Source organism: Falco cherrug, chromosome 2 (genome assembly GCF_023634085.1).
Source record: "Falco cherrug isolate bFalChe1 chromosome 2, bFalChe1.pri, whole genome shotgun sequence".
NCBI classification, from domain to species: domain Eukaryota; kingdom Metazoa; phylum Chordata; class Aves; order Falconiformes; family Falconidae; genus Falco; species Falco cherrug.
In genome coordinates this window covers 8,199,880-8,225,618 of record NC_073698.1, presented here as the reverse complement: position 1 = coordinate 8,225,618, position 25,739 = coordinate 8,199,880, and the positions used below count along the sequence as shown (strand labels likewise).

At 38.4% G+C, this 25,739-nt stretch overlaps 1 protein-coding gene across 22 annotated transcripts in view; it reads right to left on the bottom strand.

Annotated features, from left to right (window-relative positions):
* Positions 1–25,739, bottom strand: part of DLG2 (discs large MAGUK scaffold protein 2) — a 1,040,325-nt gene that overhangs the window by 271,859 nt on the left and 742,727 nt on the right. For 17 of the 22 annotated variants that reach the window (XM_055702908.1, XM_055702907.1, XM_055702910.1 and 14 more), the window contains 3 exons: positions 21,676–21,820; positions 16,225–16,366; positions 194–349 (listed from right to left, as the gene is read on the bottom strand). In XM_055702908.1, the coding sequence (XP_055558883.1) occupies positions 194–349; positions 16,225–16,366; positions 21,676–21,820 (443 nt within the window). The remainder of the gene's footprint in view (positions 1–193; positions 350–16,224; positions 16,367–21,675; positions 21,821–25,739) is intronic. The other 5 variants (XM_055702914.1, XM_055702916.1, XM_055702919.1 and 2 more) reach the window with 1 other exon arrangement.

Below are 25,739 nucleotides of genomic sequence, written 5' to 3'. Positions count from 1 at the left end.
CTGGATTTTGGATGACCAAAATTATATACCAAGGTAGCATATATCTTCCAGTGGTGCGGATGTGAAAGCATGGTTAAAAACAAGCACAAGCTGTAGAAAAAGAAGATCTACTGTGAAAATGCAAACTATGAGATTAAATCAGTGATGTTCATGCACTCTAATGAAGGAGGTGAGGAAGAAGCGCATGCAGTACCTGGTGATCTCAGAGTCAGGGAGCAGGCCTACGTGGTAGTGGGGATAGGGAGCTGTAAGAAGGAAGCTTTTGTCACACTCGACAGGGGAATAGTGCCTAGGAGAAGGTGGTTTATCACACAGTTTGTTCACAGTGCTGTAAACAGGTTCAGGAGGCCTGGTGATACAGAGACAAGAGTAAAAGATCAGGTGCGTATTAGTGGCTGAGAATATAGAGAAAAATTTAAAATTTTAATCATTTTAAAAGCATGCATAGCAAATTTGTCGAGACCTTCTCAGTAGGACTTTTCTGACAAGTAAAGCGTGCTGTTAAAGGAAACATTAGAATTTGATAACATAGTATTATGGCATACAAACAACTGCATATAAAGATATACATAATATAAGTGGGCCATAAAACTGGCTTAATGGGAAGTGTGGCACTGAAAGGGAATATCTTATCTTCAAACTTCACTGGTGAATTTCCCCACATACTCTGGGTTTTTTTGTTTTCTTTTTTGATCTAACTTTGCTTCTGCACAGCTTTCTGTGATCTTAATTTCAGGCATTGCATAGGAGAAAATATGATGCTTATTACCTGAAAAGAGGCATTTTTTACCCATTAATTTAAGAAAGATGAAGTACATGAAATACAACATACTCCTGCCCTGATGAGCTGGGGCTTTGCAAGTAGAGCTGTGGTCAAAGTGAGCCATGTCCTATAATAACAATGATGGTAGCAAACTGTGTAAGCAATTAATCTCGTTTCTAGAGTTCTTTGCTCTCTTTTCAGATTTAACCTTCAAAGTCTGATTATGCAGACCACGTCTCAAACTGCTAACCTCGTTGACGCTACTGCAATCACACTTGCACTGCTGCTCCAAATTACAGACAGCAGTCTGTAAAGCTGGATGTAAAGAATAGGATCCTAAATCTGACAATGACAATTTTTCTCCTGCTGCCTAGAGGCCAACCACTTGGGAGAGGCAATACTTACCATAAACCTCCCAGGAAGCCGCCTGGGTAGAGGGGAGAAGGGGATGCAGCCTTTAGTACCAACCAGCCAGGGATCCACAGGAGACGACCAGCAAACAGTTTTCAAACAAAACGCACCACATACATAGCACATTTCCCATCATGCAACTTCAACAACTGTGTTGGCCCCAGCAGACACCTCTGGGACGACTGGCAGAGTGAAACCTGACTTATAATTTCCAGACATTTCTGTTCTAAAGAGTGCCAAGAACCAACTGCTGTCAGATCCTCACTTCTGCCAGAAGATCCAGGGCATGACACTGTCTTTAATCACAGCAATACAGTATTAGCTAGATGAAAATCTTATTTCAGAAGCCTGAAAATATCAAGAGGCCAAGCAGTTAATGGACTCTTTTTGTTCTTGTGGCTGCACTGTGCCTCACACAGGTTCACAGGTACCCAAATTTATTAGTCGTGGATGGCACTGGCAGATACAGAGCACATTTTCCTTTGTTGTTAGCTTATGGGTTTGTCCTTTGGGGGAAAAGGAGTAGCTGCTTTATTTAAAAATTGGTCTCACTCAATGCTAATGACATTATTCATAGCAATCTGACATTTTATTTGAGAACTCTCTGTGCCTGACTTTCCCAGGGAAAACTTTACCGTTAAAAAAATGGCAATTTAAGATTACCAAATATCAAAACAGAAAAGCTGTCACTCGTTTGGCTATAAAACAGTCTGTCAAGTATTTAGTAAAATCCCTTTAAAAATGTTTAAGGTAGCAATTCTTTTCTATCAGCATATTTCACACTTGTTTCAGAGGGTTGGATTTAATGATTTATTTAGTAAATAAATTGCTGCTTTCAATACAAAAGAAATCCAGAGGAAAAAAAACCCACTTCTATTATTCAACTTCAGACCAACAATGCCTTTTATTCCCTTAGAAATCACTTTTGCTTTTAGGCAGTATATTAAAGAACAAATACATATATCAAATAGAAATGATACCTTCTATGAAAATTAAAGAAATACTGCCCCAGTGCAGGAAGATGAATAAAACCTGTAGATTTTTCCATAGCTTAAAACACTCACCAGTCCATGAACAACTTGCTAGCTTCCTATATTCAAGTTACTTGTCTTCACTGAGCGGTAGATGACATGAAATTGTCGCTACCCCTTGGATATTGAATGCTCAAACTACACTGAGTCATCAGTGACTGACCATCCAACCTTGTGCTGAGACACAAATCATGCCACAGAGATGGACAGATATGAGGTATCGCTCTGCTAATTGACAGTTACAAACTGCTTCCAAAAGCAAAACGAAGGTAAACATTCAACATCTACCTAGATATTGAGAACAAATTAGTCTTTCAAATATAAACACAGAGCCCTAACAACATGTCGTGTGAAGTCCAGCAAATTTTAAAACATTTAGTATTTTTCACTCCCTTCAGTCTTGCTGGATGGTAAGGTAACAGAAAATAGGACCAAGCCACCATGCTGATTTATAAAGTCCTCCACTCATTGCTATTATGTGTGATACTGTGACCTAACTAACAACATACCCTCTGTAATCGAGCTGAAAAAGAGAGGCCTTAAGGCTTTGAAAAGAAATTCAAGCTCCTTATCCTTTTAAAGCTTGGACTCTTTGCTTAGAATAGAACTCAGGGTATCAGCGAATTCCAGTTAAATGCACATCTTGTAAGGCCTATGAACTGGTCTGAGATCATCATAGCCACCTAGTTACCATCAGACGCCATTCTTCAAGGTCAATAAGATCATGGACTGACCTGGTTCTTCAGATGCCTTCATAGGTACTCAGGTGCATGTGCTAATACTGCCAATTGCATAGCTGGGCCCTGGCTGCACATTTTATTGGCACAGAAAAGCAAGAACTTGAGCAATAAGCAGTATGTAACATCAAGGGTCCAGTTCAGATCAGTCTAAACTTATTTTCTCACTGAATTCAATTTAGTATATATAAATCACACAGTACAAAAATAATTGAAAGTTGGGATAAAAAATGGAAAGAAGGGGATTGATTAAAACATACTGGGCAGATCACTGTCCTGCTCATACAAACTGTGTTTCACATAGGCCAGTAAGCCTTAAAAATAATATGAGATACTTCCCACAACAGACTGTCTTCAAATATCCTTCTGACTCTTCACCTTCTCTATGTCAAACTAGTACTTAGCTATGATAGTATCTACATACTTTGGAAGACAGCAATCCCCTCCTAAATATATATATATATATATATACACACACACATACACACATATATACATCTATAAAATTATGAAGACCACTCAGCTTTATTAAATGATTCTTCTAATTCATCATTTTCTCCTGTCATTTATATTTCTCCTCACTGGAAGAAGGAAGAACTTCTATCTGATGGGATCAGCCCACCTGGTAGATCCTGTCTTGCTTACGTAGCTGCTTCTCCAGCAGTATGACAGAGACAGCTTGTCTTCTCTCAAAGCATGGTATAAAGAGAATGCTATTTAGAAATAGTATCTAACCTGCCATTCTGGAAAATACAGTCAAGGTCACCTCAAAATTTCTTGCAAAATAATTAAGAGCCACACTGAACATAAACATTGAGGATGTATTTTATGGTGCATTAATTCTTCAAATGAATTTAAAAACTTGTAGCTGGTCATCTAGCATGCTGTAACCAAAGTGTAAAAGCTAGATATGTATTATTTAATACTGATTCACTGTAGTTTATTTGCAGTTGCATCACTTTCAGGCACAGCAGGTACAGCTTCAGAGGTTTTGTCTTAGTTAAAATAAATGCTAAGCAATTTTTGTAATTTTTAACAGGACAAAAACCTACTATCATGGAACTGACTTTGTCCATTATCTTCATTTTTTTTAATACTTATACAAAAAATTCCCTTAAAATGCCAAATGTCTGACTATTGTTGTATACTTCTTGGATAATTGTAATACCTCCTAATAAGTAATTATTTAACATGGGTCTAATCTGAAAAATAACCAACTGCTGCTGCAACTTATTTAACAGATCTGCATCCCTTCTCCCTTTTAACTGTTTATTTAGTGACAAATGTACATTAGTGTTCTCTGTCTCTATCAGTGAGCTAAAAAGCAAGCTCTGTGATAAATGAAAGCAGCAACTGCTAGGTGTAGGTGGACAGCAATAATTAGGTTAGCATGAGAATCAGGCATGCCACAGTAGAGGAAAGGCAATAGAAAATTTAAGGTCATAGTGTAGCCTGGCTTGGGCATGCCTCAGTAGGTAATTCAATCACAGGAGAGAGAATGAAGTCACTCAGCGCTGCAAGGTAAGCTTTTAAACAGTAGTACAAACAGCAGATAGTCATAAACTGCTTTTCTAGCCGAAACACAATTGAAAGCTGGAATTGTTAATCAGTATAGACCAAACTGCAATGAGGCACAATTCCACAGAAAGGTATAGCTAATTGGTGGAAAAGCTAACAGTAACAGCGGGAGGTAGAAGATTGATCTGACACTGGGTTTAATTATTTATTTCATAACAGACTGTGTAAAGAAAGCAAATCTTCCTAGTTGTTTGTAGCCCTTATTATTCTTTGTTTGGATCATCACTGTGTTATTGTTTCAGGCTGGCTTTATTGCACAACCGAAGTTATAAGAAAAAGGCATTATTAAAACCGTTCTCTCCTCAGCATCACATAGGATCCTCAATTTAATTTTAACTTTTTATCTTGCAGAATCCTGTTCGGTAGGGTTTAGCTGCCAAGACGTAGCACATTAAATGTTGATAGTTTCATTTTTAAAAACATTTTAAAACCTTTTATGATATGGAAAGAAACCAGCTAAGCTCTCACAGCATATTGAGTATGCAGGGCTATAGCCAGGAAATGCTAAATTCAATTTGAGAGAAAATAAATCTCACAGTGTTACAAGTTTCCAGCTTTTTTTTTTTTTTTTTTTTAGTAGCAATTTTTCATTATACCCAGGTTCAGTAAAGAAAACTAAGACATTACTATTGCTAATATAATGTTGCTGGGAATTGTGCAAAGAACTGTCTTTAAAAGTGTATCACTATTTAAACAAAAATCAATGGCAATTTAATACAAGTGAACTCTTCCGCTTTTAATAAACAGTTATTTATATATATGTCTTTTTTTATTTGTGTGTGGGTGTGTGTGTCTTTTGACTTTGAGTTTCTTGTGCATATAACCTCCTAGGAGAATCACATACTTTACTGTTCAATAGGTTTATTTAGAATTGAAAGTTGTTTTTATTTCATAGATTGTGTCCTGACAATTCAAATAAGACCCAGTCACTCATATGACATGTTTATTTCAACTAAATAAAAAACAGAGAAGGGGTGTGAAGAGCTGGAAGGAAATATCAGAAGCACATTGCCTTAGTTCTTTCTGGAAATCCATCTATAATCAATGATTTCTCATCTTTGCCATTACTAACTGCTATTTCTATGAGCCTCAAAGTTTTCTGTAACTGCAAAACAAGTGCTTAAGATCATGGGAATTTTTTTAGTACAGTAATAAAGTATTGCCTTGCTTCTTTTAATAATACTATTTAAACATTTTAATCGGGTTCTCAAATGAAATGGACTACAAGAAGGCATAAGTATAATTTAGAACTTTTAATATTCTTCACCCAATTCTACACTCATTATTCTTAGCCATTACAAATTAGGAGATAAAATGACTGCTTAATTTGAAAAAAATTAGTAATGATTTTCTGTTGCAGTAATGGAAAAGAAAGCTCACACAGGAATGGTGAGACCAGCGCCCAAAGGCTTGCAGTTCCCTGCAGTGACTCTTTAGGAAGCAGGGCCAGTAAAGGGTGACCATCCCCTGCTCAGCTGCTGAAAATCAGCAAGTTAAGGACCATGCAGACCAGAAACTAAATCCAAGTAAATTGCGGTTAGTAGGCCTTCCACCATAAATTTGAGCACTTACCCTTACCCATATTTGAACGTTTTTGTATTTTTAGCTTTCACAACACCCTGTGGCAATGAGTCCCACAAACAAATCACGTGACATACCCAAAGACCTCTGCCTTTGTGTACTGTAAGCCTGTTACTTGGTTGCACATTGATAACATATGGTAAAGACTTCTTTTTTCTGGATTTTAAACTTGGCATTGCATTGTAAATTCCCTGTATCTGAGTTGTAAGAAAGTGGCGATAGTAGTTGCCTATTGCCTTCTCTATGCCATAGTTACTTTTGCAGATCCGTGTTCAATTCTCTCTGCCATCTTTTTCCTATACTGGAATAATTTGCTATTTCGCTCCACCTGGAAGCCATACTACAACCCTGATCATCTCTGTCACCCTCTTCTGAGTCTTTTTCCATTTGCCTCCATTTAGTATTCAAGGTGCAGGTACATCATAGATTCATACAGGAAAACATTTTATTTTGCACTGTTTTCCTTTCCTGTTAGATCCTATTTCCATTTTCAATTGCTCTTGCGTATGGGCTAATAATGTCACAGAACTACCTACTATCACCCCAAAGTGTCTTTCTTAAGTGGTAATAGCTGCTTTAACAGTCTGTGTCCGTGATATGTGTAGTATGTACTTAGGGTCATCTATGTGTAGGATGTACTTAGGGTCATCTTTTTCTATTATTAAATGTTAATTACCATTTTTTTTATATATTATCACTGCCAGTCCTACTATCTCATTTCAAAAATCTCCATACAAGCACTAAAGCAGATTCTGAAATGTGATTTGTTTTTCAAGTCTTAAATAATAAGTAGCTTCCACTGACTGTATGAGAAATAGTCAAATCCTGTTACAGATCTCTGATAGGCCTGATTAGATATGTGTAGATTACTCAGGACATAACACATTATCTGGTGACTTGACGATAACAAAATTTTTACTTTAACATAAATTGTTCTCCCAAGTTAAGACTTCCTATTTAAAATAAATTTGAGGTAGAAAAATGAAATCTTATGATAGGCAATTATTAGGCATTTGTAAAGTTTAACAATTAGTTTAAGATAACATTTGTGTAAACAACATGAAACATAAAATAGTTGTTTTGCAATTTAGCAATTTCATGCTTCATCAAAGGGAATGAATCATACAACTGAGACCTTTTTTCTAAAAAGCTGTTGTCAGGTGTTCTACAAGTAGGCACTTTTAGATGATACTATAACTAAATACTGTACCATGGTATTTCACCAAAGGCCCAATTTAAGGTTATACAGAAAAACTTTTTTTTTCTTTTATTAACTGAACATTTAATGCATAACTCGGTTAGTGTTATTTATTTTTTCTTTAATAATACCTTAGATTGATCAAAGACTAAAACAAGAAAGAAATCTTATTATGGAACACCATAGTGAATTCAGTATCATCATCAGCAGGGTTGCCAATGTAAGAGCTAGCGGATGAGAACTCTACCTCGTGAGATGGGGGGTATCCAGCAGCAGAGCAGGCAGAGCAGGCAGAGCAGGCTGTCACCCTCCAGACAGACAGGCAACGCAGATGAACTGTCCTAGCAGACTGTCTGGTGGGCTCATGCACCTGTCCTGCAAACCCCAGAAACTTTGGGTTCCTCTCCATTTTTCTAGATATGGCCCTAGCCTGATCCTGCCAGCATCTTATCAGCAACTTTTGATACCTGCTCTCTACCTCTGTTCCTTGCCCCAGTCTTCTTGCACAACTATCAATTATCCCAAACCTCAAGTCTCACTGTCTGAAGGAGCTGCTGGTTCGGTAGCCCTGAAATTCATTGCTGCTCTTCTCCAGGCTATTTTTCTCCACTGCTGCTTTGTGCCTCTTCACCCATTTCTCAATTATATTCCTCCTTGTCCTCAAGTCCCTTTCCAAATCTGAGTTTTCTTACCCTATAAATACCAGTCTTCCCTTCTTGTGATTTCCATTCTCACACAACCAGTGACAAGTTTCCATCATTTTCACAGCATATCTCACCATAATTCCTTGCCAAAGACACTCCCTCTGTTCCTTTAGTCTCTTCAGTGTTGAAAATTGAAAGGATTGGGCATTTCAGAGCACAAAATGGAATCACTCTTAATTATGTTTCTGTGACAGAAAGGGCTGGAAGAAATAAGTAGAGAGAAAACCTAGCTTTGGCCATATAATGCTGTACTTAATCAAGTTGGCTTTTTAAAATAATCTAGTCAGTATGACAAAATTGTGAGAAGCTTTGATATACCACAGTGTAAGTATGGAATATTAAAGAGTTCTACTGCAAAAAGAAATATTAAATACATTTTGGACAATAAATGAACTGTAGTTTTTCTAAAGACATATTTTTTGGCCTTGAGATAGATTTTCACAAATGCAGTAGAAATACTATGTGGATTCAGTTTCATTGGCTCCCATACTTCCAGCACCCTGAAGCTATGTATGGAACATTGTAATATTTAAAATTTCACCACAATTTTTAACATAGAATAGAAGATGAACTAAGCCATGTAATTCACCTCCATCCCTTAAATGACCAAGCTGCTACAGTTAAAACTAAATGCAATTTAATTTCATAATAATAATGGTCAACTAGAATTACTTTAAAAATAATAGATATAATTTATACTAAACTTTAAAGCAAAACAGACATGCAACCTTTGCTACACCTAGCTAAAGAAATCCAGCCCCAGGAAAAAAAATGAGTATGAAAATATTTTACTTGAACAATTAACCTGCTAACATTACAAGTGATTTTGTAGGAAGAGTAAATAAAAGGCATTATCAGTATCCCCATGTAACTACATACAGTTTATTTTCTTTAGGGGATATGTGACATGCTGCATTTGAGTTAGGCATAGTGATAAGGTTGTTGAGAGCTCACAATTAGCTGTTATATTCATATAACTGCATCAGCGTACTTCTACATATCTTTTACTCATCACTTGTATAGTAACATCAGGTCAAAAACATGGTGTAAAATACACCATTTCAAAGTTCTACCTACAGTACTTGAAGAATTTCTTTGTCTGGGAATGGTGAGTTTCAATTCTGTTCCCACTAAAAAAACTAAAAGTCAATGCAGCTAACTTGTTTCAGCAAATACACACTTTGAAAACAGGCAGAATATTTTGTTAATGGATGATCTAAGTCAGCACATTAGCAATTCCAAAGGAACAGTTTTCAGGACTCATTACTAAAAAAACCTGCAGTTCCTTTTTCCTGTTGTCGTGCTTCATAAAACCATTGTCAGAAAATTGTTATTGACAGTTTTATAATGCACAAACCAAAATATTAGCTGTAATGGTCTAATATTGAAAAGTCAAATCTGTGTATCAAGACAAATGTAAAGGTGTCTCCATAAAATATCCCCAATTAAACTAGGAAGTTTATATAAGTAAACAAGAAACAGTTGAGAAATGCTACTTTCAATACAGGGGAAAACATCCCCTGAGACTTCAACTTGATGGTTCTCCTTTTTCTCCCCTCCAATCCCCAGCACCTCCTCCTCGTCCCAAAAATGTTATTTTGCAAAGATGCATGTGAAAAAAAAATCAAACATGCTTTTCACAGCAAAACAGATAACTCAGCTTTTTCATCCATGAATCTTTAATATCTAGCCAGAGTTAAATGTTAAAGTGAATTTTTTATCAGCTGAAGCACAGAAGTTTGATGTTACCATTTTCTGAAGTTAAAAAGGAAGTAAAAACTCAAGATGGTAGTTCTTTATTTTTATGGATCTTTTGCTGGTGTTCGTTAAGGACAAAAGGAGTGAACATTTAAAAGCTATGGGATTTTTAGGCTATAATTTCAGTATTTCTGGAAATAGGAAGGCAGACATCTGCTAAAGAGTAAACTGTAACTTCTCAGCTGTATTAGTAATGAATGTTCCACAAAAAGACTAAAACAAAAAAAATACTTTTTTTTTCTTCCTACTATCATAGAAAATTTGGTTGGAATGCAGAATGCATCTCTATAGGTCATCTCATCCAATGTCGAGTTTGAAGCGGGATTACTGCCAACCCTAGATCAGATCAGCCATGATTTTATTTAGACAAATCTTAAAAATCTCACAGGGTGGATGTTTCACAACCCTTCTAAGCAACCTGCTCCAGCTCTACTCCACCCACCTGGTGTCTTTTTTCTTCTCAAACTGAAATCAGAACATCCAAAGCCAACACCTATGGCCATTGGTCCTTTTGCTGAGAAGAGTTTGGCTTCATCATCTTTGCTACTGAGTACTTACAGGGTGCTCTTAGATTGCCCCTTAATCTCTTTTTTCACACATTAAACAAGCCTCAGCTTCCTCAATATCTCTCTAACCTCCATGTGATTTAGGACACTGAGAATCTGTTGGACCCTCTCCTGTTTTTTCACAACCCTCTTGAAGCTGAAGAACAGGAACTGGTCACAGTCTTCTAGAAAATAACATATCTTTTTCTGCTGGTTATGCTTGTCCTAATATAGTATAATAAGCTGATTACCTGGCTGGCAATGAAAGTGCACTCCTGGGTCCATGTCCAGCCTGGCATCTGCTGTAATCTCCAGGTCATTTTAAATGAAGCTGCAATTCAGATGTTTGTGTCATGGCCCATACAACTGTGAGCAGCTGTTCCACCTGAGGTGTAGGCTTCTTCTTACCAAACTTTCTGATTTCTCCTGGCCAAGTCCTGAGTATATCAAGATCCCTCTGGAATATAGCTCTGTCATTTGTCATATTAACCACTCCCTCTTAATTTATTATCCTCTGCAAATTTGCTGAGGGTGCACGCTGTGTCATGATCTAGGTCATTGATGAAGATATTTACTGATGCACAAGGTATCCTGAGCTACTCTGCTCATCCCTGACCACCTGTCAGATATCAGGTGATGATCGTTACACTTTGAGCCTGCTGGTTCAGTCAGTTCCCAGCCCACTATCCCCTTTTAGTCTGCTCTGCCTCAGCTTTCAAATGACAGTGTTGTGGGAGACTGTCAAAAGCATCACCAAAGTCTGCTGCTGCATGCAAATGAGCACAGCCGTGCTGGGAGAAGCCTTACCAGCAAGGTGACAGCATTATAATCCAGGAAATGCCCCAAAAGCTATCCAGGAGGTTTCCAAACTTTTACAAATCGTGTATTTTTTCCAGCTACAGATCAGTTGTATGTGTTTATCCAATACTTCCTCATGTTTGGAGGAGAGGCTGTGAGAGTTGTAAAGGGTGCTTCCCATGTTACAGCTTCTCCTGCCCACAGAAGAGGTGTGAGAAATACCTCTGCTGCCACTCCCCAGGGCAACTAGTGGAGAAGAGGAATCACCATCTGCCCCACAGCAGATCCCACATACGCTTATGTGGGACTTATGGCACGGGTCAGGTATGACTTTGGAGTCAGCTAAGTCAGCATTCCTGCTCAGGGCAGCACCAGTGCTGTGGTACTGGTTGGTAGAGAGCAGCCACTGCTCTCCCCTCATCCACCCAGCTAGTCATTTCACCAGGAAAGGCAACCAGGCTGGACAAGCACACAATTTGCTTTTGGTAAATCTATGCTGACTATTCCAATTACCTTCTGGTCCCTTAATTGCCCAGTAAAGAAGATATTGAGTACTTCAGCTTTTTCTATGTTGTCTGTCATTACATTGCCTTCCCCTCCATTCATTAGTTTTTCCCTCCACCAAATTTTACCTTCATTTTTGAAAGTAGCACACCTGCAGAATCACCTTTTATTTTCCTTTATGACTCTTGTAAATCTTAGCTCAAATCAATCAGCTTTCTGATTTTGTCATTAAGCAGTCAAGCAATGCTTGTCTACACCTTGCATTTTAGGTCATCAGAAAGCTTTGCTCAGCCAAGAAGGCCTTCTGCTGAATCCCCCTGCTTCCTGCTCAACAGGATGGTTCATTCTGGAGATCTTAACGTTTTAGTTAGAAATCATCCATCTTCAATAGACCCTATGTCTCTGCGGCAGCATCCCAAGAGGTTTTGCTTAGCAATTTTTCCAAAAAAAGCTGAAGTCTGCTCTTCTGAAGTCTACAGTCACAACTTGATGATCACCTTTCCAGACTTCCTTTGAATCATGAAGTAAACCAACTCATGATCACTTTGATCCCAGCTGTTATTTACCACCACCATTGCCACCAGTTCTTCCGTTTTCGTAAGCAGCAGATTAAGCAAAGAATTATTCCTGTTTCTCCTCTTGAGCAGCGTTAGGAAATTGTCAGCAACGTAATCAAGGAATCTCCTGCATTGCCTGCACAACACTTTAATCTCCCTAGAAACTAAACCAAATAAGGACTTAACTGTAGAATGATAATGATTGTATTGCTAGAGTTACTTGGCGTATAGATTTTATCCACTTTTGGTTCCACATTATACCAAACTGAAATTATGTTATTGAAGTTTGAAAGGGTGACAATCTTCATGAAAAAAATACAGGAAGGCAAAACTTCCATCCTGAGTGAATTTAAAATAAATTGAACAAAACACAAAGTAAATCCTGCCCAGCACTGAGAGCATTTTGGACCAATAATATACACAACTTAAAAAGGCTCAGTAATTAAAAAGACAACATCCAGCTTCAATAAAAATTGTGACCGAAGATTGTTACTTTTGTATCCCTTGTGCTTGGATTAAGTCTTTTTTCCCCCCATGGTTTTATTAAGTAAAAGTTGTACTGAATATTTTTCAGATGCAGACTCACTGTCAGACCAAAAAATACAAGTTTTTATCAACAGAAACACTTACTTTTGTTTAGCAAAATACAAGTATTTAGGTAAAAAACCCCACACCTTAGAACTGGAACAAAAAAAGAAAAGCAAGAGAAAGTGAACAAATTGAGCTGCCTGTTCAACCATTTAAACTTTACTGATAGATTAATCATAGCAAGAAAGTTAAAAGAAAGCTTGTCATCAGCCTCACTCAAATGACATGTACAAAGAATTACCAAATTGCAAAAGCCTGTAAAAGTGGCAAAGTTACTCTTCCAAGTATTTTTAGCTGGCACAAATGAAAATCTGCCAGAAGTGTTGCCATATTATGACTGCACAGGTAATAAATTTCCTTATGTGATCACCATGTAAATTAGCACAGAAAAGCTATTATAGAAAGAACCAGGTAGTTTTAATGGATAGCACTGCAGTAGTTGGCAATCTTAATTATAAAAAATAATGTTAGGAAATCTGATCATAAATGCTGCAATCAAGGGATTTATAGGTTTCACTAAAATTATCAATATGATATTAACTTCCCAAAAGATTTTAAGTCTTTCTAAACTGTTCAGCAAGAAAGACTTTCCAAATATCTTTTTATTTTAACGGCAGATTCATCAGCAAATCCCATGGCATTGCACAGAAAGAGTGTATTAACTGTTCTCAGTTTATAGCTGTGAAAATCACTGTGAGAATTATCTGGGGCATTTTCAATAGTCCCATTTGAATCAATAGGCAATAATTAGCTATGTGGACATTTTAAAAAAAAAAAAGGCTCAGCATCGTTTAAGGGTTAAATGGTTTGTTTGATTTTGAAGGTCAGAGTTTCTTAGTTATTGTAGTCATAGGAGAAACCTCATCTCTTGCTCTTGTTTGGGTGTCCCTCAGATAGTGGGTATGATGTATGTCCAGTGAGGAAATGCAATAGCAAATGCTGTTTTCCTCATGACTACATTCATTTTATCTTTGTGCTTTTGTATCCTGGATATCAGTGTAGCGTATAACCTATTACCACTAATATAATTAAGTCCATAATAGCCTCTTCTTTTTCAATAGGTCAAAGTAAATACTTGTTTAGAACTATGAGATTTTCATCTGATTTGCTCTGTTGCGTTCAGTCTGCTCCAATTATTCAACACCTTTATTTCTGCTAGTGCCACACATCTTCCACAGAAGGTCATGTTAGTGCCAATGCCACAGAAGATTTTGGATATCAGCCTTTCATTAGACAACACACTAATCTGGAAATCCAGATGGGAAGAAGAACACAGGAGAGGAGTATTTCATAGAGTATACACAGCTTCTCTGGGCATTTATTTTTTTCCCCAAATAATACAAAACCAACAGTGGTGTGAATACCTCAGCCAAGAACCAGACTGTGTCAGTATTTGGTTTTATCGTCAGGAGATAAACCAGCAGAATTGTTTAAAAATAAACTAAAAATATCAGGATAGCAATTCATCTTTCTTCCTAAAAAGATCAAAAAGAGATGCTAATTAATTTCAATATATATCCTGCACAGTTCTTTGAGCAAGTATCCTTTGTACTGGATATCTACTGAACTAATGGGCTAGGACTGTCAGTGCCTTCTCTGATGACTTTTTTTTTTTTTTTTTTTTTTTTTTTTATAAGTAATTAGAAAGTTAAAATCAGCTACATGGAACACAAAGAAACCCAGGGCTGTCTAACGATTCTTCTTCATTACCTTACAGGTTTCTGACTATTTAAATGGTCTTTTAATTCTCAAGGCAGCTTTCCTCCTTTTTTTAGGATTACTTCCCTCACTTTCTGTGACTTCTTGGTCTCCTTAGATATTATCTACTTGTAAGTTTGCATTCTTTGCTGTTTTAAACTTTTCCAACTCTTTCTCAGTAATAATACTGCTGTCATCTCATTACAGAAGGAGATAATTCAGCACTACAAGCTTACTGAAAAAGCCTTCGTCATTGTAACCCAGATACTACATTGGTATTCTTCCTATACAAAGGCATTTTAGAAATTATGAGGTCAGTATTAGCCCAGGTAAAGCCTTAATGCACAATTTCATGAAATCAATGTTCCAGCTATTAATTAAAAAAATGTAACATCTTGGAACCCTTTGGAAAAAAATTCATCCTAATTGAATGTCACATAAGTTGAAGGAAAGCAATGTCAGCTTTGCATCCTCAATCAAAGCAAGGGAGAAATTCTTTTAGCCAAGACAGGGAAGCAAGGTGTGGTTTCCATACAAGTATGTCCTGATCAGACACTGTGTCATGATTTAGTTACTCTGAATCTGTCTGATCCAACAGGTTAAGCAGCTTGAGATTGTAATCATATACAACAAGAAAAATGAAATTCAAATTAGCAAGTTATGAAGCTGATGAATACGTAAGTGGATGAGATCCTTTGGCTTAAGATACACAGTAGGTCAGGTTAGATGTTAGGAACATCCCCTTCCTAGCTTTAAACACAATGAATTTATAAATACTGAAGCACAGAAAAAAAAATATGCATTTCCTGTGGCATTAGACATAATGAGGACTCCTTTTACAACGTAACTGTTGTCTTCTAAGTGAATGGTGGTGCTCTTCAAACAAAAAGATAAATACATGCTTTCTCACCAGTGACATTCAGTGTTGATCTAATAATACAAGGCATAAAAGAACCCTCCCAGCATTCTCCTATGCACCTCTTCTACCTGGAAATCAACTACGCAGATACAATTCTGATACCATACTTCCATATAGTAGTCATAATTCCTTTGGGATTATTTAAAAAACCAAAAGGATTAGAAGCAATTTCCAGGGTCATTTTGCTGATAATCACATCAAAGAACCCCTTTTATAAGGGTATCAAGTGCCACTGCATAACCAGTTTCCTTTTAACCTCTATGCTATCATAGAAAACTCTTCCATATTGTGATTGCTGTAATGGTTAAGAAACTTTTTCCAGTTTCCCTCCTGTCTTTATTCACAGCCAGTTTATACTTTTTTATTTCTTTTCCCATAGTGGTTTCTCTCCATAACATTTATCTTTCAATGTGTGTGCCCAGAGCAATTACAGGCTATTTCTGTCTTGCTTTCACTAAAGAAGCTGGAACTTTCAGAGCGTCACAGACCAGTAAAAATGCACATACAATCTCTCCACCCATACGTACAGTGAGCCAGATGAGTCACTGATACTGAGATCTCCTAGTTGTGTTAAGAAACAGAAAATTTTGCTCAGTGCCAGCATTGTTCTGGTGCAGCCATGTTGTTTAGGAACCAGTGCAGGAATGCACCCAGGCAACATGGACCTCAGGTCAGCATTCATCCGTGTGATCTTTCTCTTACTTGTCTCCCTACCTGTAACAGTTTCAATTCACCTTCCCTTGAACATAGGTGAAAAGAACTATATGCTATATCCTATGTGAGGTGCATTGAATGCTTTACCTATGTCCTTTGTAATTGTCATGAAAGGTAAGAAATAAAGAGAAGCATCTGACCTGGTGTAGTCGTCCTCCACAAGCATGTGCTTTGGAATGGGTGAGTATCTTCCCGGTGAGATAGGGGCCAGAGATGCCTTGTATTCTAAAGTGCCATTGTTTCCGGAAGAGAGTATATGATTTTCCATTGGTGGAGAATAAGCTGAAGGTAAGAATAAGCATTTCTAGTTAGCCACTTTCATATTTTATTAGATGTCACGAGCACCATTTTTTAGTTAAGTACCAAGAATGTGCTCATTGCTGTAAATAACATCAAAACAGACAATCCTTGCCTGAGAGAGTTAAAAATGTTACAAGAAAGAATGAACAGCTGGGGTTTTCTTGAAAGATTATTATTATTATTATTATATTTTTATAAATATATAAATAATATATTTATATAATAATGATGATGATGATGATGATGATGATGATGATGATGATGATGATGATGATGATGATGATGATGATGGCTCATTTGCAAGGATTGACTCTTCAGAAGGGATCTGAATAAGAAAGGCTAGTTTGGGAGACAGGAACTTTTTTCAGTTAGGACTGACTTGAAAAGGAAATATAAACAGGAGAGAATGAGATTAAAAGCACGCCTCTTTTTGGCTCCAGTGTAGGGCAATGGGAGTCACACAGTAAGAGCTCAAAGCAAAGCAAGAACAGGAATTTTATGTTCAGCAAGAATTATGCATGATGAAAATTTAAAGCTGTGGTCTACTAAAGGTGCCAAACTTTCCAATATAATTGACATTTCAGTACCAACTTAGATGATACTTAGATCACAGTAACTCTGTTTATTTAAAATAGAAAGTGGATACAAATCTCTTGCATATTAATGATTAATAATGAAAATTACAGGACTACTGTCTGATTCTATATTGGGTCTGTGGGTTTTGTTGTTTGCTTGCTTATTGGTATTCTGAAGCTACTGGCAATATTTATGACGGGAGAGATGCCCTAACAGTTGTATTCAATCTTTAGTTAATGTAATTAGAAAAGGAAATGATAAATAGGAAAAACAATGATACACGCTTCTGCAATGAGATCTGATTAATTTTCTGATTAGCAGAAGACAGCTAACTTCCTAGTATTAATTTCAGTGTTTCTTTCAGATGATGAGATACAGAATGTTTGAAAGCAAAATATCTGTACAAGGAAAGGCCATTACCCGTTCTGAAATATTCTGAATGTGTAGGTATAATGAAAGGTTCCCTGAGAATAAATGAATCTGTATGCACCGACAGCCTGGGGTAGGCTGCTGCAAATCTTTTCAACCTTTACTCTCCCTCTGGAATTACTTCTGTCTTCTCATATGCTGCTGATCTATAATCTGACATAATAAAACACACTGGTTTAGAACTCCTGAATTATTATTTTGGAAAGTATTATAAAGCAGGAGATTGGATGGGGACATTTAGCATTTTTACTTCTTGGGTGTTCTAAGATCCAGACCAGACTGCTACTGAACAACATGATTGCCATCTGTTGCAACATTTGCTAACTAAATAGGTATCCTCAGCACAGTTGAGTATACCACCTGATGTGCATGTTACAAAACCTTCCCTCCTATTTTTATGGAGCAGTCTGAATAAGGAGGATTATTAGCTTTTCTCTCAACTTTGTCAGTCCACAGTAGCAACACTATGCAAAAGCGCAGAAAAAAATTAAATCTCTAACATTTACTGATAAAATCTGCCTTTCCCAGCCCTTGGTTGGCCTTAACTGTCCTTAGGATTATTGGCAGGAGATCAAGATGGATATGGATCAGTCGCTGAAGCTCTTGTCAAAAATCAAACTGCCATGGTGCAGCTGGTCCCTGTTGGTAGTTGAACCCAAGGCAGACAGTTTTTAGTGAAGAAAGGGAATTTCAGTAATGAAATGTTTAGACTAACAGGCACCAGTGGTATAGAGATCTGCAATTGAAATGTTAAGATTGCTGTGATTGAAAAGAGAATGGGAATGCCTGGGTATGGACACCAGGAGTACTGGCAGGAGGGGTACAAGAATGGCCTGTATTGATAGCACCCAGGGTCATCAATGGGTCATCAATACTTAACTACATGTAACTTATCGGGACAGCCTACACCCAAACTAAAACAAAGACTCAAGCCATTAAGAGATGATGGCAGGATAAAGACTAGATTGGAGCCTAGGACACTGATAAGGAGACAAAGAAGTGAGTAAATCTGAATGACATGCCCAGGTGGGACAGATAGGAGAGACAGAAGATCCTAATCGCTATTATCTCCTTAAGGGCACAAAAAGGACATCAGCAAGGAGGTTGTCAAGGAGGTTAATAAGAAGGTATATGTACATGATAAAAACTCTGCAGCCACTCACCCTTGTACACAGAATCATAGAATCATTTAGGTTGAAAAAGACCTTTGAGATCATAAAGTCCAACTGTTAACCCAGGACTGCCAAGTCCATCACTAAACCATGTTGCTAAGCACCGCATCTATGTGTTTTTTAAATACCTCCAGGGATGGTGATTTCACCACTGCCCTCGGCAGCCTGCTCCAATGCTTGACCACCCTTTCAGTAAAAATGTTTTCCTAATATCCAATCTAAACCTCCCCGGGCACAACTTAAGGCTGTTTCCTTTTGACCTGTTGCTTGTTACTGGGAGAGGAGACCGACCCCACCTGCCCACAGCCTCCTGCCAGGCAGCTGTAGAGAGCGATAAGGTCCCCCCTGAGCCTCCTTTTCTCGAGGCTAAACACCCCCAGTTCCATCAGCTGCTCCTCATCAGACTTGTGCTCCAGATCCTTCCCCAGCTCCACTGACCTTCTCTAGACACGCTCCAGCACCTCTACATCCCTTGTGAAGTGAGGGGTCCAAAACTGAACACAGGATTCGAGGTGAGGCCTCACCAGTGCTGATTACAGGGGGACAGTCACTGCCCTGGTCCTGCTGGCTGTGCTGTTTCTGATGCAAGCCAGGATGCTGTTTGCCTTCTTGGCCACCTGGGCACACTGCCAGCAGTCAACTAGCACCTCCAGGTCCTTTTCCTCCAGGCAGCTTTCCTCCAGCCACTCTGCCCCCAGCCCATAGCACTGCATGGGGTTGTGGTGACCCAGGTGCTGGACCTGACACTGAGCCTTGTTGAACCTCATAAAGCTGACCTCAGCCTATCGACCCAGCCTTCCTACCCTCCAGCAGATCAATACTCCCCGGCAGCTTGGTGTCATCTACAAAGTTACTGAGAGTGCACTCGATCCCCTCATCTGGATCATCAATAAAGATATTAAAGAGAACTGGCCCTGATTCTGAGCCCTGGGTAACACCGCTTGTTACTGGCCACCAGCTGGATGTGACTCCATTTACTACCACAACTGGGGCCTGGCCACCCAGCCAGCTTGTTACCCAGCGCAGAGCACACCCGTCCCAGCCATGAGCAGCTGGGTTCTCCAGGAGATGCTGTGGGAGACAGCGTCAAAGGCCTTACTAAGTTCCAGGTAGACAACATCCACAGCCTTTCCCTCATCTACTAGGTGGGTCATCTTGTCATAGGAGACCGGGTTAGTCAAGCAGGACCTGCCTTTCGTAAACTCATGCTGGTTGGGTCTGATCTGCTGGTTGACCTGCATGTGCTGCCTGATGGCACTCAGGATGATCTGCTCCATAACCTTTCCTGGCACCCAGGTCAGGCTGACAGGCCTGTAGTGTCCCAGATCTTCCTTTGTGCTCTTCTTATAGATGGGCATCACACTGGCTGACCTCCAGTTTTCTGGGACCGCTCCAATTTGCCAGGACTGCTAATAAATACTGGAGAGTGGGTTGTTGAGCTCCTCTTCCAGCTCCCTCAGTAGCCTCGGGTGGATCCAATCTGGCCCCATAGACTTGTGTGTGTCTAAGTGGAGCAGCAGGTCACTGATCGTTTCCTCCCAGACTGTGGGGACTTCATTCTGCTCCTTGTCCCTGTCTTCCGGCTCAGGGGGGTGAGTATCTTGAAGGTATCTGGTCTTACTATTAAAGACTGAGGCAAAGAAGGCATTCAGTACCTCAGACTTCTCCTCATCCTCTGTAGCAATGTTCCCCCCTGCATCCAATCAGGGATGCACGTTATCCTTGACCCATCTTTTGTTTCTAATGTATTCGTAAAAACACTTTTGGTTATCTTTTATGGCAGTGGCCAGCCTGAGTTCTAGCTGGGCTTTCACCGCTCTAATCTTCACCCTGCATAACCTCATGATTTTCTTATCATCCTCCTGAGTTGCCTTCTCCTTCTTCCAAAGGTGGCAAATTCTGCTTTTTTCCTGAGTTCCAGGCAAAGCTCTCTGTTCAGCCAGGATGGTCTTCTTTCCTGCTGGCTCACCTTTCAGCACATGGGGACAGCCTGCTCCTGCACCTTTAGGATTTCCTTCTTGAAGAATGTCCTACCTTCCTGGGCTCCTTGGCCCTTCAGAACTGTTTTCCAAGGGACTCTGTCAACAGACTGGTCATCTCAGGGAGTCCTGAGTCCAGGTGATGCACCTGGATGTGCATCTTTCTACCTGAATGCTGGATGTGATGTGAGCCTAGATGATTATGAGTACGTGGATATGACAGCCTGATTGAAATCAGTTTGTTTTAAAAGAAAATAAACTTCCCTTCCTATGAGATCCTTCACTGAGCTTCACTATATTTTTTGACAACTTTTCCTACAACAGTGTCTACAGTGAATGCCGAAAAAAAAAAAAAGGCAGATGAATATATGTAAAGGTAATGGACAGACTGAGAATAAAGCGAAGTGGAATAATAACCTGGGAACTCTTTACTGTGGGGGTGGCGAGGCACTGGCCCAGGCTGCCCAGAGCAGCTGTGGGTGCCCCATCCCTGGCAGGGCTCAAGGCCAGGCTGGACGGGGCTGGGAGCAACCTGGGCTGGTGGAAGATCCCTGCCCATGGCACGGGAGTGGAGACTAGATGATCTTTGGGGTCCCTTCCAACCCAAACCAGTCTATGATTCTATGAATTGGATATGTACAGAAAACAGATAAATTCTTGTAAGTAGAGCAGCAATTTTTACATTCCAAGTAAATATCTTATTCAAATATGATATATATCTGTCTCAGGTTTTCACTAAGTTTGTACAAGATGGTTTGCTGCTTGTTCTGATTTTTCAGTGGACAGAGGACTCCAGTCTACAAATCAAATCATATTTCAAAATATATTTGCATATACTCATTACTGTAATTGTTACAAGAGTTACAGTTCAGTCTGATCACCTGGAATATGGCTAACTGGGATCAGCATAGCAGTACATCAGCTACATTGTTACTTTTGTTGCAAAAATACTTTAGCAGAGTTATCTGCAATATTTCATGAGTGTAGCAACCTTAAGTGGCAATAAACCTTTCATTTTTGTAGCCTTCCAAGCTGTTTCATAAACTTTAATGGGGTACTTTGGACAGCTATGAAAAGAACACAATGATCTGACAAACTGGTATCTCCTACAAAATGAGTTGCAGAAGTCACTTACAGTGAGTAATATCTGGTGGGCCATATGGATCAGTCATGTAAATGGTGGTGGGCTTTCCAACTTTCAGATACACTACATCTGATGTGTTCTTCAGTATCGCTACTGCCTCTTCATGGGTAACTTCTTCTAAACTGTAATTATTTACCTTAAAGGAGAAATCAGACAGGTGAGTTGGAATGCAGAAATAAGACAAAAAAAATAATGACACAGCCTTGCAGTTATCACAATGTTGGGAAAAATGCTGTAGACAAAGAGCACTGGAGATTACAGAAGCAGTATTGCAGCAAGGTAGAAAATACAGTTTTCTTAGCACATGTATACTCAGGCTGACATAGCAGTATTGATAATATCACAGAATCATAATGGGTCAAGATGGTACTTCATCTTGTCAGTAGATAAGTCCTCTGTGATATTCTGCTACGAGTATCATCATTAACATAAACCTATATTTAATAATAATTTAATAACTTAACCCCACATAATTTACAGTAACTATGTTATTTGACCTATCAAGATAAACTGTCCAAATTCACCTCTTAGCAGTCATGGCTGTGACCTCAGCAATACTCAAACCCCCCAGATATTTCCACCCCTGATATGCCATCGACCATTGAAATAGTAAGAGGTACCAAGTGGTATCCAGAATAAGGGGCTGCCTATGAGGTACAAGAAATGAAAAAGGGAAGTTCTGGATGGGAGAAAAGGGATTTTCAGTGTGAAAGTTTGTCAGTTTTCTGGAAGCACAGGAAAGAAACACTGAAAAAGTAAGAGAATGTAGAATGTAGTCCTAGTTCTGTACTTTATTGGAAAACAAAAATACTTAACATGAGCAAGGATTAGGGTACAGGACTACAGGTTAAATATGGAAGGAAATGGTAGCAATAAACCTTGCCTATTTACACTTTACTCCCAAATAAAGAAAATCAAAAGAAAAGTGTCAGAAGTGGTTTATTGTAGAGGCGTATAAAATTTGTTCACATCTAAATCCACTATAGCCACAGAATGTCAACAATAGGTTGACCTCCTGTAAACAGAATAGTGAATGGTTCCTGTCCCAAAAAACATACATCCAGAACAGAGAAATTATAGGGTAGAGGAAAGAAGCAAAGAAGGGTGTAGATACAGGTTTCGGACATGTGGTATAAGCCAATGAAAATCATAGAAATCATAGAATATCTCCAGCTGGAAGGGATCCATAAGGTTCACTGAGTCTAACTCCCTGCTCCTTGCAGGATTACCTCAAACTGAACCATATGACTAAGACCATTGTCCAGACACTCCTCAAGCTCTGTCAGGCTTGGTGCTGTGACCACTTCCCTGGGGAGCCTGTTCCAGTGACCTACATCTCACGGTGAATGTTGTATATGAAACACTTTATTGTGATTTAAAGTGCCATCCTCCAATTTCTACAGCTACTGCAAGGATTCCTTGCAAAGATTATGCAAGACGGAAGAAGTAGCTCCTCAACTACAGTATAATATAGTAGAGCTGTAAATCACAGAAAAAAATACATACTTTCTAGGGAATTTAGTATCAGTAAATTTTCAGAGACCTGGCTGTGACAATAAGCTATTGCCTAAGGGTTTGGTCAATGGAACTGGAGGACTCTTCATACCCCAACAATTTCATCAACACTAAGGGAGAATGACTGCTTTTGGGCAGTATGGCTAAATGTAAGGATTCTGTTTAAAGTTTGTTCCTTGTATAAATCTCAGAGTTGGTTTTAAGGTTAATTGAAAGAGGCAATGACAGGCATGTTATGACAATTTGACATGAAGAGCAATGATGCAACCTAACACTCAGGAGAGAGTTGCTGACACTGTATGCTGTATTTTGACAGGTCTTCTATTTAAATAAAAATCTGATACCTATCTTCTATAAATTTCTCTGTTATTCTTCATTATGATCAGCAGTAGCATACATATGCACTTTAAATAAATAAATGTCTTTTAAATTACTTTGCTGATAGCAAGAAGAAGTGACTGAAATTAAGCCTTTTTTGTTTATGTACTTCAAAACTGCCAAATACTGAATATTTATCCTTTTGGAAACATGACTGCATGGTTATCCTTTATGTTTTCTCCTTCCTACGCTGTCTGTACATTGTATTTATCTTGTGTTTCATCCTAACTGCAAGCTTTTTGAAGTAAAGAAAATCTCAGATAATAACCTCCCACTATACTGCTGCTGTGAAGAAATGTTCTTAGTCAAAAAAAGACACAAAATGAAATACCATAGCATTGTTTGGATTTTGACTTTTGGTCTTTTTAGGAGTGTATAAAAACAATTAAGACACAAATGAACTTGTTGCAATTCTTTTTCCAAAGTATTTTTTCCTGGAAATGTAGCTGATAAAAAGTCATAGTTAGGACTTCCATCACAACACACTTGGATGTCACAGCTGCGCAGCTGGAGGATAAAGAGCCATTTTAGGAACAGAAAATATAGTATGATACATATAAAACTTACATTTGCTTTGCCAGGTCCTACTTATCTTTGACAATAACTTTACAGTACAGGCAATTTACTAACACTGTGTACAAGTTGTACAAATCTTGAAGTGGAGATAAGAACTAAAGACCAAGTGTTTCTAAACAAAGAATTAATGTCTGGGTAGTTATGCACTGTGTTTATCTTTATACACTGTAAGGTCCTAGAGATCATCGCAAAGGTTAAATACAATGATTTTTTTATTTTTCTCATTCCGAGTATCTATAAGCTTAAGTGGGCAGAATACTGTGGAAAACTGAAGTATGTAAAGCTGGAACTTGGCAGAACTTGAAGAAAGATAACATATGAGTGAAATCAAGATACAAAGGAGAATTTAATAGAAAAGACACTGGAAGAAAATTTGAGAAGAAAGGACCCTTCAAAATAAACAGAGTTCTGCTACAAAAAGTGTTCCAGCAACATGTACCAAAATTGCTATTCAAACTTATCTCAAATATATAGAATATTAAAGGTTTCTTTTCTCTAGAGACAACACTCTTAGAAAGAAAGTTTGCTACTGCTCAGTTGTCAGTAATCAAAGAAGAGCGACTCAATGTACATCAAGAGCAAACAATCACACACATTGATTCATTCATTAAGACAAAGATTCTCAGTGGTGCCATAAGGTCTCTTTTAAATGGGAGCTCTTTGAGAAGGAGGTAAAATCACTTTCCTTAGTCATTGCCAACATCAGTTTAGAATTACAGTATGCAAAATATACTATGCATTTCCCAGTTTCCTTCAGAAAGTAGTCCTTGCTTTGGACCAACAATTCCCATTAATACTATTATCTGCATGTATCAATATCTTTTCTACTTTTTGATCATAAAACAATGATTGCAAATAAAGACATCTGTATGTATTCTGATATGTGAAAATGAAAACTTGAACAGATTAAAGAATTACAGAATACTTTGAAGAATTATGTTGTCCAGCTCCCTAGACATTACTGCAAGATGACTGTAGGATATAATTTCTTTCATGAGAAGATCTCTGGATATCATTCTTCAACACATCATGCCAGAGATGGCGATTACTAGGAAATATGATGTAGCTGGTTTTAATAATATTTACAGAGTGAGGAGACTCTCTCAGTATCACCAAGAGACTATTTCTTAAGCTTTTCCTTGTTTCCGTAAAAGACACCTATTTTAACAGAACTTCAAGCACTAAATCTGGCTTTTTCAGTGGTTGTGGCACAATCAATGCATTATACCAAAGCTTCACTTGCTGCTTTCGAGATTACTTTAGCGGCACATATAGTTTGAAAAAAAAAGAGTTGAGTTGGAGGTAAAGAAGATGAAGAGTGGGAGATGCAAACTAAATAAGAAATCAGTCTATATGGCATGCAACCCTCTGAGATTCTGAAACTTTTATGCAGAAGGGCTGACATCAAAGCTGAGTGGGTTGAATGGGTACTGCATACCAACTTTCTGGCTCTCAGAAGCCAAGTTAGGTAGCAATGAATTAAGGGGGGAAAACCCCTAAGGCAAATGCTAAAAAAGAAATTTACTGAGTGGTCAGTTTAGTTACAAGAGTTGGATGTTTGAGCCACAAAATGCTGTGACAAGAGC